Raw genomic sequence first — 13,259 nt, 5'->3', positions numbered from 1 at the left:
AGCATAGCATACACAAAATTTCCCTTGAACCATTCTAGGGTGACTTTACTTATCTTGCCATATTGTTGTCGGTTTGAGGATGTATTCAAAAGACAAGGCCTCCTGCCCTGTAGATCATTAATCCTTCCATATTCTGAGAGCAGACTATTTTAGCAAAACAAATTAATCTGAAATTTTGTGTTGTCAGCATCTGTCTTACAAACTACCTTGCCTAGTTTGTATCCTGAAGGAAAGTGAGATGAGGAGCAAAGAGTAAATAATTGCTTCTTTTTGCTTTAGTAGAATTCCTCGCCTCATTTTCATGAAGTAATTTTCAAGTTTTATGAAGAAAAAATTAATTTTCTTCCGTTTTTATTCTTCCAGCAGAATAAGAAACTTAAAAGAATGCAGAATTCTCTGCTTGTGCCTGAATGTAGATGATCAGCAGTGTTTGACTTTCAAAGTAACTTATGTGAATTGACAGCAAAAGTGACATGTGCTAAACCCACTTGAGATACGGTTGATTGGCTTGTTTTAATTTTATCTCTGGAGAGGCTCAGCGGAGTTGTTGGGTACTTTATACTAAATGTGTGTTTAAGTGCCTGACTGAAGCACTTGTCAATGCTCTGGTCCTCTCAGGATCTTGTCACTGGTGTTTTTACTTCAGATTTTTGTCCAGTATCTTTGACATCCAGGGAGGTAAACATAGAAGCCCTGAGCTTGGGCCACAGGTTACACTTTGAGGTTATATATTACTACTTTGTCATACAAAACTAACCTGCAGAAAAAGTAAATTTTCAAAATACTGCTGGCTCTTCAAAGCATCTATTAGGGAGGATTGGCAGATTTCCATTCAGTAAAAGATTTACTGCCCAGTTGTGGTCTCGTTACTCCTGTAATGCTCCTGATGAATTCAAGAGGTCTGATCACAGGAGCAGAGAGCAGTATGGTGGGACCTGGTCATACGCAGACCTGTTAGCCAGGTGGGGAAAAACTGGAGTGGTCTGGCAAGCTTCCTTTCCTGCAGGTGCTTCTTTGACATGGAAGTGGCTACAACCTTGTCAGCTTTGCGCAAGAAACAACTGAGAGGCCGAGTGCGTGACTGTAGGCAACACGCAACCGTCCTCCTGGCTCCCCAGGGAGGTGCATAACGAGCTGTAACACTTTGTGACAGGAGGCTACAAACGCTTGGCTTACGGATGTGTCATAAATAATGGTTCTTTTTGTGCAGCTTTCCTACACTGATGTTAGTTGGCTTTTAGGTCGACAGAGATGCATAGATCCCAGTCTTGTCAAGCGGATAAACCCCAATGCATGGAGTTTGCTGTGCTTGTGTCTGCATGCACTGGGATCTGAAGTGTCAGGATCTGTCAGCAGGATGATATCAAGGTTAATGCAATTCTAAGGTCTGTAAATTGAGCGCAACAGCAGTACAGACAGTGATGTCCTATCACCGGCGAGCTAGGCCCACCAGAAGGTGCCTAGGAAGCCTTTATGGCAGAAAGTGACATCCTGCTAATATTTGATACAGAAAGGTGCTGTACAGGAGCTCACCCAGGTAATCAGGAGGAACTGAGGGCTATTTATGAGCTAGGACCATTCCTGTTTGATTTTGGTTCTTGCAATGACAGCGAAAATCATAGAATTGTCTATGTTGGGAGGGACCTTTAAGATCATCGAGTCCAACCAAGAAAGTGACTTTGGTGGGTGTGCTTTCAAAGTGGTGGACCCTCTGAGAGGGAGTCCAGTCTTAAGAAATTATTTGAAAGGGGAGTAGGTTTTTTCTTTAAATTAAAGTTATCTTTGTGTATGAAACTAATCTTTGATTTTTGCTGGCATAAGAAAAGACAGATAGTATGTTGCATCACCTAGAAAGTTTGGGCAGTAAAAGGTGTCCGTTTTCTTGGGGAAAGTCTATAAAGGCAGACAGGTGTGATGCAGCTTGCCAGGGCAGATGAAGGAGGGAGGTGCACTGTGGGGCTCCACCAAGCTGCTGGTGGAATTTCCAGGCACCTATTCAAGGGAGAGTAGCTGCAGAAACACTGCCTGCACATCTTCTGGGGAAAAAAATAATCCCTCTGGTATAGGAGGGGTTGGAATGATTCAAATTAGGCACAGAAGGGCAGGAGACGGCTTTAAAAAGGCAGCTGCATGTGACAGATACTGCGTATGAGATGACAAAACTAACTCCTTTGCCTTGAATTATCTTTTCTGTTACTGCTGACAAGTGCAGGGCTTGTAGTATGCTTTAATCTCTCCGTCCCCAGGAAGGTATGTGCAACGGGGGCTGCTAAGTGACAGCTACAGCGAGTTGGACAAACGTCCTGCTCAGAGCTGTGGGAGGAAGCCTGGGACACGGCGAAAGCACGTTCACCCCGGTGAATGGGCAGCGTCCACATGTGTGGCATTGCCATTGTGCTCACAGTGATTTACTCCCAACACAGCAAATAAGGCAAGCCAGATGAAAAGGAGGATTTAGGGAGAGACCGGGGAAACGTTCCTGAGAGTAAACGCTGTGTAACTAAGAGCCCAGCACTGAAAAAGGCCAGAGAACTGGCTACATTGCCAACATCGGAATTAGCACCTAAGTACAAGCTTCCTTGAGGATAAATGCACTTGCGCTAATTTGAATGGATCTGAAGTAAAGGTTTTGCTATTATTATGAGAAGCAAGTATTATTAATGTTAAAAAGAACTGAAAGAATCATCTTGCATTTGAAATAAAACTAGCCCTTCCATCGAACGAGATGCTATATGTTTTCTTCAATGTCAACTTAACGTATTTGAATTGCTCTCTACAGATTTCTACCACGTACCTTCTACCATAATAATAACTTCCATTATCCCTTTTTGTGAAATCAAAATATTCCTTTAAAGTTTCAAACGAGTAGTAATCTGATTTGCTTGCTTAGCTCATGATTCTTCTATGACTAGAGACATGCCAGTAGTCTAAGATTCACATGATGGGAACATACCTGTTACTAACTTCTTGAAAAACATAAAGTTCTGAATTTTTTGCCAGACTTCTGTGTAATATATAACTTCTTACAGTCTTAAGCAGAAGAAAATATGAGGTACAAGCAGAATTAGAAAATGAGATGACATTGTTCATGCAGAACAATCTGGTTGAGTGCTCTTGCAGATGAGGCTCTGCAAAGTAACATTTTGTTTTACCCCCCGGGAGCTCAGTTCCTTGACTGTCACCGCTCTTACCGAGTGCCGCCAGTCATCGCTCCCTGCCTCTTGTTGCTCTCGTCTGAGAATTCTCTGCAGTTGTGGCCACTCTTTGGTGTACTCTACCACACATGCACCAACAGTCTCTGTTCACGTTTTGTGCCATTTGAAGTAAATTGCCAAGCTGCACTTCGCCTTACAACCAGCAAGTAGTTGATATTGATGACACCAGACAAGCAGAAAGTTGTCCAGATTTTCTTTATTTAAAAATGTCTAATTTTTTAAATAGAAGAACAGATATAGGGTACCTAAACCTAAAATATGCATTATCATTCAGATTGGAAATAGCCTACTATATACACCTCCTTTTGTGGAGTAGTGTTTCCTTCCTAGGGCTTTCGTTTCTTCACCTAACGGAGCTGACTCTCTATCGCTTAGGAATATTTCCATGTTCCTCTGCTGTTCTTGGATTATTGATTTGGATCTGTTTGGTCCATCTTGTTCTATTTTACAGAGTAAATGATAACTGGAGAAATTATTGAAAAGATCAGGACATTGCCTCCTAGAAGAAAAGAAAAATTGCGCTACTTCTGATATAGGATAACCTAAAGCATAACTTTTATAGAAAAATTAACACTGGTGACTTTATGAAATAAATAAATGGGGGAGATTATGCTAGAGGCCTCCCCTTTCATATTTATAAGAGACTATGAGGGATGAAATGAGCCCCTCTCCATTCCATGTAAAAAGGATTCCTACTCATTAACACATATAAATGCTGATGGATAATTAAGTAATTTAGGAGACAGACCATGCATATGGGAAGCATTTTTGGTATTTTATGACCCCTTCCACTGACCTATGTAATTACTGTGCTGCTGGCTAACACAGCAACATAAAACCTCTGTGAATATCTCCATTATGAAGTCTGTTTCAATTCCGAATGACCTTTCTTTGCATTTGTTACGTTGGGATCAAAAAAAGGTTGTTAAATTCTGTTACTCCCTCCAACGCTATTAAAGAGAAAAAAAAATCTGTAAACTTTATTAAGTAATCAATTTCTAAGCCACCTACAACGTAGTATAGAAAAGAGAGCCAACTTATATTTGGCAAGAACAATTCATGTCAAACCAATCTAATTTCCTTCTCTGACAGGGAAAATGGCTGAATGGATAAAGAGGAGTAGATGTGACATTTTTATTGTAGTAACACTTTTATATGTGGCATTCTTATAAATAAAATTTATAAATCATAGGACTATATTAGAATGGAGCAAAACTTACTGAAAAAAATGAGTTTTGGGAATAGCTGTTAATGATTTTTCTCTCAGATAGAGAGAGTATATCAAGCGGAGGTGACCAGAATCTGCCATGGGACCTAGCTAGCACGTTCATTTAGGCTGCCAGCTTTTGACAGAGAAATTATAAATGTGCAATTGACACCAACCTGGGAGGGAATAACAGCAATTTGGAGGTTAGTCCCAATATAATTTTGAAAAACTGGAAGGGTAGTCCAAAAATCAAAAAGCTGAGCTTCAGTAATAACAAATGAAAGGTCCTGTAGCTGGGAAAATGAATCAAGTGCGCCAGTACAAAATGAGAATAACGCTCTGGGCAGCGCTGCATAAAAAAATGGGGCTTGCATGACTTCCTACACTCTTCTGTATATGGACACGGTGAGTTACGCATTTTTGATATAATAGCACTGATAAAGCACATGATTTCTTGTTACACTTCTTTTTCCTCTGTAATGAATTTAACTCATGCTTTTCAGTAAGGAATTTCTTGGCGTTTACCTGTAAGGTATCTGAGCTGACTCATTAAATTGACAGGGATTAAAAAATAAACAATAGTACAAGTTTCTAATGATGGAGAAAATAGGGAACCAAACCCTTGGACATTCATCCAGTGTAGGAAGAACAGGGCCTGCACCTTCAGACGAGAAGTATCTATAAAGTATTTGGTCACTAGGTTGGCTTAAGAGCCTAATAACATGACAGGGACGTTTCCAACCCTGATTCGGGAGCCTCTGTACTCAGAAAAAGTTCATGTTTAAGTCATACAGACTTCATCTGGCAAACATTTACCAGAGATGTTGATAGTAACGTTTTGCATTAAATTTGCAGGAATATGCATCTGTGGGCAGAAAAGGCAACTGTAATTAGGTACCCCAGTTCAGGAAAACATTTAATCACTTGCAAGTACTTAAACGCTTTCCTGAATAGATACAAACTATGTTGTTTCCTGAGTTAGGGATTATAATTTAAGGTCATTGTTGTGATTCCAAGTCTAACTGAGAGCAAGTTGGCATAAGAGGAAGGTCTAGAAATGGGATTTAGATGCTTAAAGAGCTTTGAAAATCTGAACCTAAAAGAAGAAAGCATTTTCTTCTCTACTTTAGAAATGCAAAAGCACAAATAGGAGCAGCGTGAAAAACTCATAGAATAGTCTCGTGCTTGAACATGATCCTCTCTGGAAGAAATCTGACTTTGGCTGAGTAAAACAGTGGCCATACCAAGCCAGCTAAGGTGAATTCTCGGGAGACAAATCTGCAACCTTAAATGCTTTCCGCAGGAGACTCAAATCCCCACCCGTTTCTTTCCACTGCTACCTTGCAGCATTAATTCTTGCCAACCCTCAATCCTCCTTACGTGCTTACAAACTTTTTGTGGTACTTGAAAACGGAGAAAACTGCTTCATCATACTTTGGAAAAGTAATTCTGCGGGACAAGAACTTAACGTCTTTGGTGCTTATGCCAGGGAGAACTTGACAGACTAGACAAATAGTGTGATCTATCTCGGAACTAAGAGTTGTATCGTTCACCCAGATCTCCCTGTAAATGACAACCATCTTGGACACCATGTGCCCTCACAGTGTTTTTAAAATCCTATAGATGTTTAAATAAATACTTTTATCTTCTGCAACCACACAGGTATTAACATACACAACACTTACAGAAAGACACCGGATAAAATGATTATTTTTAGAATTTCCTCCCTTCATAAACCAGTACAATGGCTATGATGCTACAAATAACTCCCTATGAATTCTTCTTATAAGCAAACAGAGGAAGTATAAGTTTAGGAAGAGACTTGGTGTTCAGAATAGACAATATATTAAAATACTAGTTTTAGTACAGTTAGGAAAAAATATTAAATATTAGCTTTACTTTGGGTCAGTAGAAATATAAACAACATTTCATTCCATAGGTCAGTTTGAAACAAATTGCCTGGCACTTGGTAACCATCAATGAGTCCAAGTTTTGTCTGAGATAAAAAGCAACCACAGCAGTGAGCTATTAAATTTGTGACCAACTTTCTGGGTTTTGGAAGCATATATTTATTTATGCTATTACAAAAGCAAGGTTTAGTTGGATGACGTATTTTTTTTTGGGGGGGCTCCCTCTATATTGCTGTGGTTTTAGGAAAGCGTTTTAACTTCTCCTATCTGGAGCGTGACATATTCTGACAATGAAGAATTGATGAACTCACAGCAGAGTTTAAAACTGCTGGCCAGAAGTTGGCCTTGTGTGTTTTTCTCCAATTCGTATGACAAGCTGAACAGCTTTCATAAGAAATGGAGTATCAGCCATCCGATGACGGCTGGCTTTGTGTGTGTGACTTAACTAGCGGGAAATGTCTGAATTGATAATAGTTAAGGTGAAAAAATAAGCGTGTTGCAAGCGGATGCTGAAGGATTGTCAGCAATTTCTTTTGAGGCTTTCTTGAAGGATTGCTACATTGAGTCCTATTGCTGTGTGTCTGAGGAGTAACTTCAGCTCTCTGTGGATCAACATCCTTATTGTGCCCTACCTTCCACTGAATATGCCTGGTTCCGTTATGGATCCCTACCAGGAAAATTGATAAGTAGCTCCTGATTTCCTTCTGTCTATTTTAGAACGTGTATTTGGAGACATTTAATAAGCTACCATCAGCGATTGTCAAGCTAACTTGTGTTCCGATACCGTGATTTTATAGGCATTTTTTGAGGGACTCGAACTTACCTGTAGTGCTGCAGTTCCGATTCTAGCTGCTGAATGTAAACTTGCAGATGTGGCACTTCATTAGCTTTCACCTCTAGCTCCTTCACCTTGCCGAGACTGTTAAGGACGGCGTGTCTTGCCTCTTCAACCTTCTTCCTCATTTCTGCTTGTTCCCTCTTCAGGTTACGGTTGCAGTCTTCCAGATTGACCAGAGCCTCCTGAGAGCTCTTCAGCTCTCTTTCCAACTCCTGATTGAACCTAATTGCTTCTTCAATTTGCCCATCCCTGGAGCTCCGGATGAGTTCCACTTCCTTCAGAATGCTTTGAAGGCACTTGGTCTGGGAGTGGTTCTGTGTCAATTGTCTGTTAGTCCCTATAAAACAGGTCCCCTCTTCCTTATGGTTAGCGTGGCTTTTCCGCAGTCCTACCTATAACAGAAAGCAGGGAGAAATTCATGTTTTTTAAAGCAACTGACATATCAAGACTGAAAATAGCTGAATTATGTTTTGTTGGTGTTTTTTTAATGACATATAGTTGATCAGCAACTAATAAGCTACTTACCTTTGGGAAATACAGAGACAAGGAAACAATCTCTGGAAAGTAGTTTTTAAATATGTATCCATACATTTAATTTAAAACTACTCATCAAAGTGGAAAATTAGGTTATTGCACAGGTTTCTGTATAGGTTTAATGTCATTACTTTAGTCTGCCCTCAAAAGGCAAAGTAGTATGCTGAAAAAAAAAATATTTCCAGTTTGTTTTTTAAGTTGCGTTCAGTATGAGTGAACAGGGAGCAGCTAGTGGTGCTCTGGACCTCTAATCTTTGTCATCCTCCACATTCTTTTTGGGCCTTTGACTGGTGACTTCGTGTTTGCTTCTGACTTCCTTTCACTTTTCAAATGAAAATGGTAAAAGTGGCTTCCACCTGCCATGCCAGGTGTTGCAAAGCTGGACAGCCAGCTAATGCCAATGTCACGCGTGGAGCAGTTCTGTGGGTGCTGTGTTAGTATTCAACCCAACCACACTGGCCCAGCCGGGATGATCGGTGAGCCCAGCCCCGCGGCGCCTCGCCTGCTCTGTGCTGTTTCATGCCAGAGTAATTTAACTGCCCTTAAGTATGCGTGTGTTTCGCTTGAGCTAATACAGCAGAAACAGGAACCAGCCCCAGAGTTAATGGGGCTCTGCTCCGGAGCCAGAGACTGTTCATCAGCCCGTTCGCAGAGCTGGCTCCGACCCTGACCTCGCATGGCCACGCTCTGAAGAAGACATGCTTCTCATGTTTCTGAGGTAGAGCTCAGGCGTTTATAGCTGAGTCACTAAATGTGCTGGTGCAAGTAAGAATCAAAAAGTTCGTTCTTATGTTGGAAAAAACCCCACAATGGTGCATAACTGGTCTATAACTGACTGGCTGCGTGTGCAATAGGAAAAGTGGCGTTATACACTTAGATTTGTTAAACTGATGTTTTCTACAATTTTAGCAGGGTGGTTTTCAGTGCATCCCTTAAATAGATGTAACGTTCCACTGGTGAACATACAACATTTCTCCTTAAAGACTCTATGTAACCAAACTTTGCTAAAAAGTTGATGCTGGAGATCAAAGAGCAGCCTCGCTCTATGCCATACTCCTTTTATAAATCGGTCTGGTGCCACAGAGGTTGTTAACACCGGATTTTCTGAGAGCAGCATCTTCCCTGAACGCCACTTTAATCAGGGATAACTTGATTAGCGGAGGCTCCACAGCCCGGGGCCGAGCCGCGCACCCACCTGCAGGGCCAGGCAGCGGGCGTCGCTGCTCTGCAGGGCGGCCCGCATGTCCTCCACCAGCTCCCGCAGGCTGCCGTTCTCCTCCTCCAGCTTGGCGATGCGGTCCTCCGCCTGCTCCAGCGCCACGATCTCCTCGTAGCACTCAGCCGAGCAGGGCCCCGCCGCCCGCCGCTCCGCCGCCGCGCCCCCCCCGCCGCCGGCCCGCCCCGCCGGCCCGGCCCCGGCGGTCTCCCTGCGGCGGCGGCGGGGGCTGCGCAGGCGGATCTGGGTCTCGATGTGCTCGCTGTCCCGGGCCAGCGGCAGGCGCGGCGGGGCGCTGCCCGCCTTGGTGCTGAAGTAGCCGCAGAGGCGGGCGTGGAACTGGCGGAAGGTGAGCTCGGCCGAGAGGCCCTCCCACAGCCCCGCGCACTCCTCGGGCTCGGCCGCCGCCGCCTCCTCCAGCCCCAGCACCTGGCACAGCGTCCGGAAGTCCTCGCCGGGGATCCTGCCCGCCCCGGCGCAGTCCAGGTGGTGGAAGATCTCCTGCAGGTACTGGTCCAGCCCGGTGGCCAGCACCACGATCTCGTTCTCCACGCCGCGGTCCAGCCCGTAGTGGTAGGCCAGGGCGCTCACCAGCCACTGCGTCCGCCGGGCCGGCCGCCCGTACGGGTCCCAGCCCTCAGGCGGCTCCATCGCGCCCGCCTGCCCCGCCGCCGTCCCCGACCATCCTGCCCCCGGGCCCGCCGACACGCCTCGCAGCCCGCCCCGCCCGCCGAGCGGGGCGGGACCGGGCGGTGTCCCGGGGACGGAGAGGGGCCGCCGCCACCCCGGGGGCTCCGCTCATCCCGGTGGCGGGGTCTCTTTCCCCACCGACTTCTTCCCCCTCAACGGGGGCCGCTTGTGGCGGTGGCCCCCTGGCCCTGCGGGGTTCACCGGGCAAAGCGGGCAGGTGCCACCCCCTCCCTGTGTTTGTCAGGGAAAGCCAAGCCTGAGCTCCGAACTTATTTCTAACTTCTCATCTCCTCCTGGTTCCTTTCTCATATGAGCAAAAGGATAACGCTGTAGAATGCAGTTTGACAAGTGACACTTGTGAAAGAGTGAGTAGTGCCATTAAATTCATTAAACTAATATGCTTAAAAGTTGTTCGTCTTTCTGTTTGCTCAGGTTTTTTTTCATCTCCGTAGATGCGGTGTCTTTATGGTATAGGTATGTGTTTGCTAAGTTGTTGTTTGTGATAGAGATAAAAAAAAAATAAACTGGTTCAAATGTCTGAGCTTTCCAAAGCAGTGATTTTTGTCACTTTTTGGCTATGGAGTAGGACCTCTTTGAAAATTAGGTGTGATTCAAAAGGAGCACCCAGCTGTAACCAGTTCTACTCGAGTGCTTGAAAACTTTTCCTGCGCTAGCAGCCCACTGATTTCAGAGGGAGCCTGTGTGCAGCATCCAACCATAACTTGTTGAATGCAGCTACAGTCAGGGAGCAGCATGAGCAGGGCTGCTCCACTGGCAGGGACACACCACGGGCCAGCGGTAACCATGGCACCAGCGTGCCCGAGGTCTGAATAGGGTGGCAAAGTTGAGGTGGTGATAACAGGCTCTATTAACAGCCCCAGACAAGGCAAGGTGGTGAATGAACCAGGTCTGGGGTCCATCAAAGAAGTCCCGTCAAGAGCAGCAGCATATAGGGACAGAGAGAGCTGGTGGAAAGGCTCCAGTGCAGGTCCAAGGTCCATCCAGTAGACTGGTCAGGGACCAGAGATAGGTACACCTACAGCATCACTCTGGGAAGGACAGGGGGCTCACTGCTGGGTACCAATGGTGCTCCTGGGCAGGGGATGTGGGTGAGGGTCCCACCTGAGGTTGTTCAGGGCAGGTAAGATCTGCTGGTGCGCTCAGGGCCTGGACGCTGCTTGTACTTCCCACAGTTGAATGGGAATATCAACTGACTTCTGTGTGCCGTGCATCATCAAGAAAAAGCATCCTTTAGAAGGCCGTTGACCTTCCTTACTAAAAATCAGATTTCTGGTTATTTCTATGGTAGGCTGGCAATATACAAGGCTGTTTTGCTGAAGATCTCCTTTTGGCTTTTATCTTAAAAGATCCAGGTTCCTCCAGGGCACTCCGTGCTCCACAGGATCAGCCTTCTTATTCTCAAGGGCTGAGTTTTATCCACTGATGATCTTCTGTTTATTTAGTATCCAAAATAGTAGCATGTTTTGTGATTGGGCAGTCATTAGGAATCTCCCGTCCAGCTCATGGATTTACTTCTGTTTGGTTTGGTTTTGTTGTTTTTTTGTTTGTTTGAGATTTTTTGATGTATTCTTGTACCTTTAAAGAGTGTTTCTCCCATCTTCCTCTTGTTTGAAGTGATGCGTGTAACATTTTTGATTGACTTGAGGAGTGACTGGATGAACTGATAGTGTTTTTCCATGTTTAACATATGCGTATATATTCCTTATTGTATGTATATGAGCCATGTATACCTATAAAACTTCAGCTTTTCTTAGTCTGATAATGTTATTAATGCAAGAACTTGACTTGGGGTCAAAATGTCCCTGTAATGCAGTACCAGAGGGATATGGAAAGACAAAAACATAAACCTTGAATGTTTTTAGCAGATACTATGGAAATCCACATCTGTTACCGCACACGCCGAACTGACTGACCCCAAACATGAAATAAAAGTATCAAGGCCCTGGAGCTGGACAATGCAACAATCGAAACTGGTTTTGGTCTAGCTGGTTTCAATTGTAAAAATATTTATCAAGTGGAAATAATTGATTTAAAGGCTGCCAGAATCTTTACCAGGCTATAAACATGTCAGCGTAAATCTTACTTTAGCACCTGTGGTTTCCAGTTGGGTTTCTTGGGGGTGTCTCTGGGTGGAAGAGAGGGATCATTAAGCGCACTGGGGAGCATTTGGGCCTCTGGTGAACTCCCCGTTGCCCATCTGCTGGGCTCCTTGTTTGCACAAGCAAAGGACATAAATGGCATGGCAAATCCTGGGCTTTCTGGTGCCAGTTCACGTTCACCAAAACTTCATCTCTGAAAACAAGCAGAGAGTTGATACTAGAAAAAACCCCAAACCTTTGGTCATTTGGTGTATTCTTTAGTTTTTCAGGAGAAGCTCTGGCTGCCGAGCAGTTGGCGTTTGCATCTGGTTTTCTTAAAAAACAACCACTTGACCCCATACTTTTAAACACTAGAGAACTGCGAAAACAGTTGGACCAGAGAAATCTTCAATGTCCCTGTAGCCTCCCTGTGACAGGGGGGCTGGGTTGGGTAGAAGAAAACTTTCCTTTTGCAGCCGGCTTTTCTTCAAAACCAAGGATGAATTGCTCGACACTTAACCCTCTCTCCAGTGCCGTGCTTTGGATATCAGAGGAACAGAAGAGCCTGGGCACAGTGTAATTACAGTCACTCTCGTATTTGCTCCTGACTATAGCAAGACTAAGATTTTACTCCTGACCCAGACAAGGTTTGCCTGTTCCTTGACTTATACTCTAAACCTGCTCAGAGAGATGGCAACATTTTATTAAGTATTCAAGGACTTTTTCTTTACTAAGTTGTCCCCAGTTCTGGCAGTACACTCCAGTCTCATTTGCGTGGCAGGTTGTGGTTCAGTACACAGAGCCAGCCATGACTGCGGGGCTGTGGAAAATGCTCATCTTGCCGAAAGATCACTTCATTACAGTAGAAAAAATATTTTATTCCTTCCAGACTTTCTACTACCGAGGAGAAAAGTGAAAATGTAGTGCTAAGTACCTAAAATGTGTTTTCCAAACCCTTTCCAACAAAGTCATACTGTGGTGTTACTGATACTTTTAAAATTGTTGTTGCCGAAGCAGTTGTTTTCCTGAGCTTTGGAGCTGAGTTAAAATAATATTAGTGGTGCAGCGTTGTTCTTGGCATGGTCTTGAGTTTACTTGCAACTCCAAAAATGTTGGGCGTTGTCTTTTTGTTTGTTAGATCGGGCGCATTGGGCCAGCTCTGTGTATACAGTGAGACAAAGAAGGAAAAATGTGATTGAACATCCCCATCTGTGATGTAGTGCTGCTCCTGCCTGCGGCATGTTCGCATTTAATACTTGCACAGAGGAGACGAAAACGTCTATGTTATAAACGGACAGAAACTGGTGTCTGGAGCCTCTCTTGCTGTGGAGCTGATGGGAAGTCACTGGGGTTAACAAAAGCCCTTACCTAACTGCAACTTGGTTTTTATCCTGCGTGCTATTACTAATTACATTGTGGTCTTTCTCTCTGTCTAAACTATTTAAAGGGAAGAAACGATGTGTTAGGTAGTCTGCAGAGGAAACAGCTGCAGCTCTGAATAACCAGGTGTTGTATTTGACATTTCTTAGCTATTCAGCATCTGGACCAGT

At 44.2% G+C, this 13,259-nt stretch overlaps 1 protein-coding gene across 1 annotated transcript in view; it reads right to left on the bottom strand.

Annotated features, from left to right (window-relative positions):
* The window catches only part of EFCC1 (EF-hand and coiled-coil domain containing 1), a 56,573-nt gene extending 46,951 nt beyond the window's left edge, over positions 1-9,622 (bottom strand). The window contains exons 1-2 of the mRNA XM_063347975.1: positions 8,900-9,622; positions 7,156-7,562 (exon numbers count right to left, since the gene is read on the bottom strand). Coding sequence (XP_063204045.1) covers positions 7,156-7,562; positions 8,900-9,571 — 1,079 coding nt within the window. The 5' untranslated portion in view covers positions 9,572-9,622. The remainder of the gene's footprint in view (positions 1-7,155; positions 7,563-8,899) is intronic.
* Between the last annotated feature and the right edge of the window lie 3,637 nt (positions 9,623-13,259).

This window comes from Chroicocephalus ridibundus, chromosome 10 (assembly GCF_963924245.1).
Source record: "Chroicocephalus ridibundus chromosome 10, bChrRid1.1, whole genome shotgun sequence".
Classification (NCBI taxonomy): Eukaryota; Metazoa; Chordata; class Aves; order Charadriiformes; family Laridae; genus Chroicocephalus; species Chroicocephalus ridibundus.
This window is presented reverse-complemented; position numbering and strand designations above follow the sequence as displayed.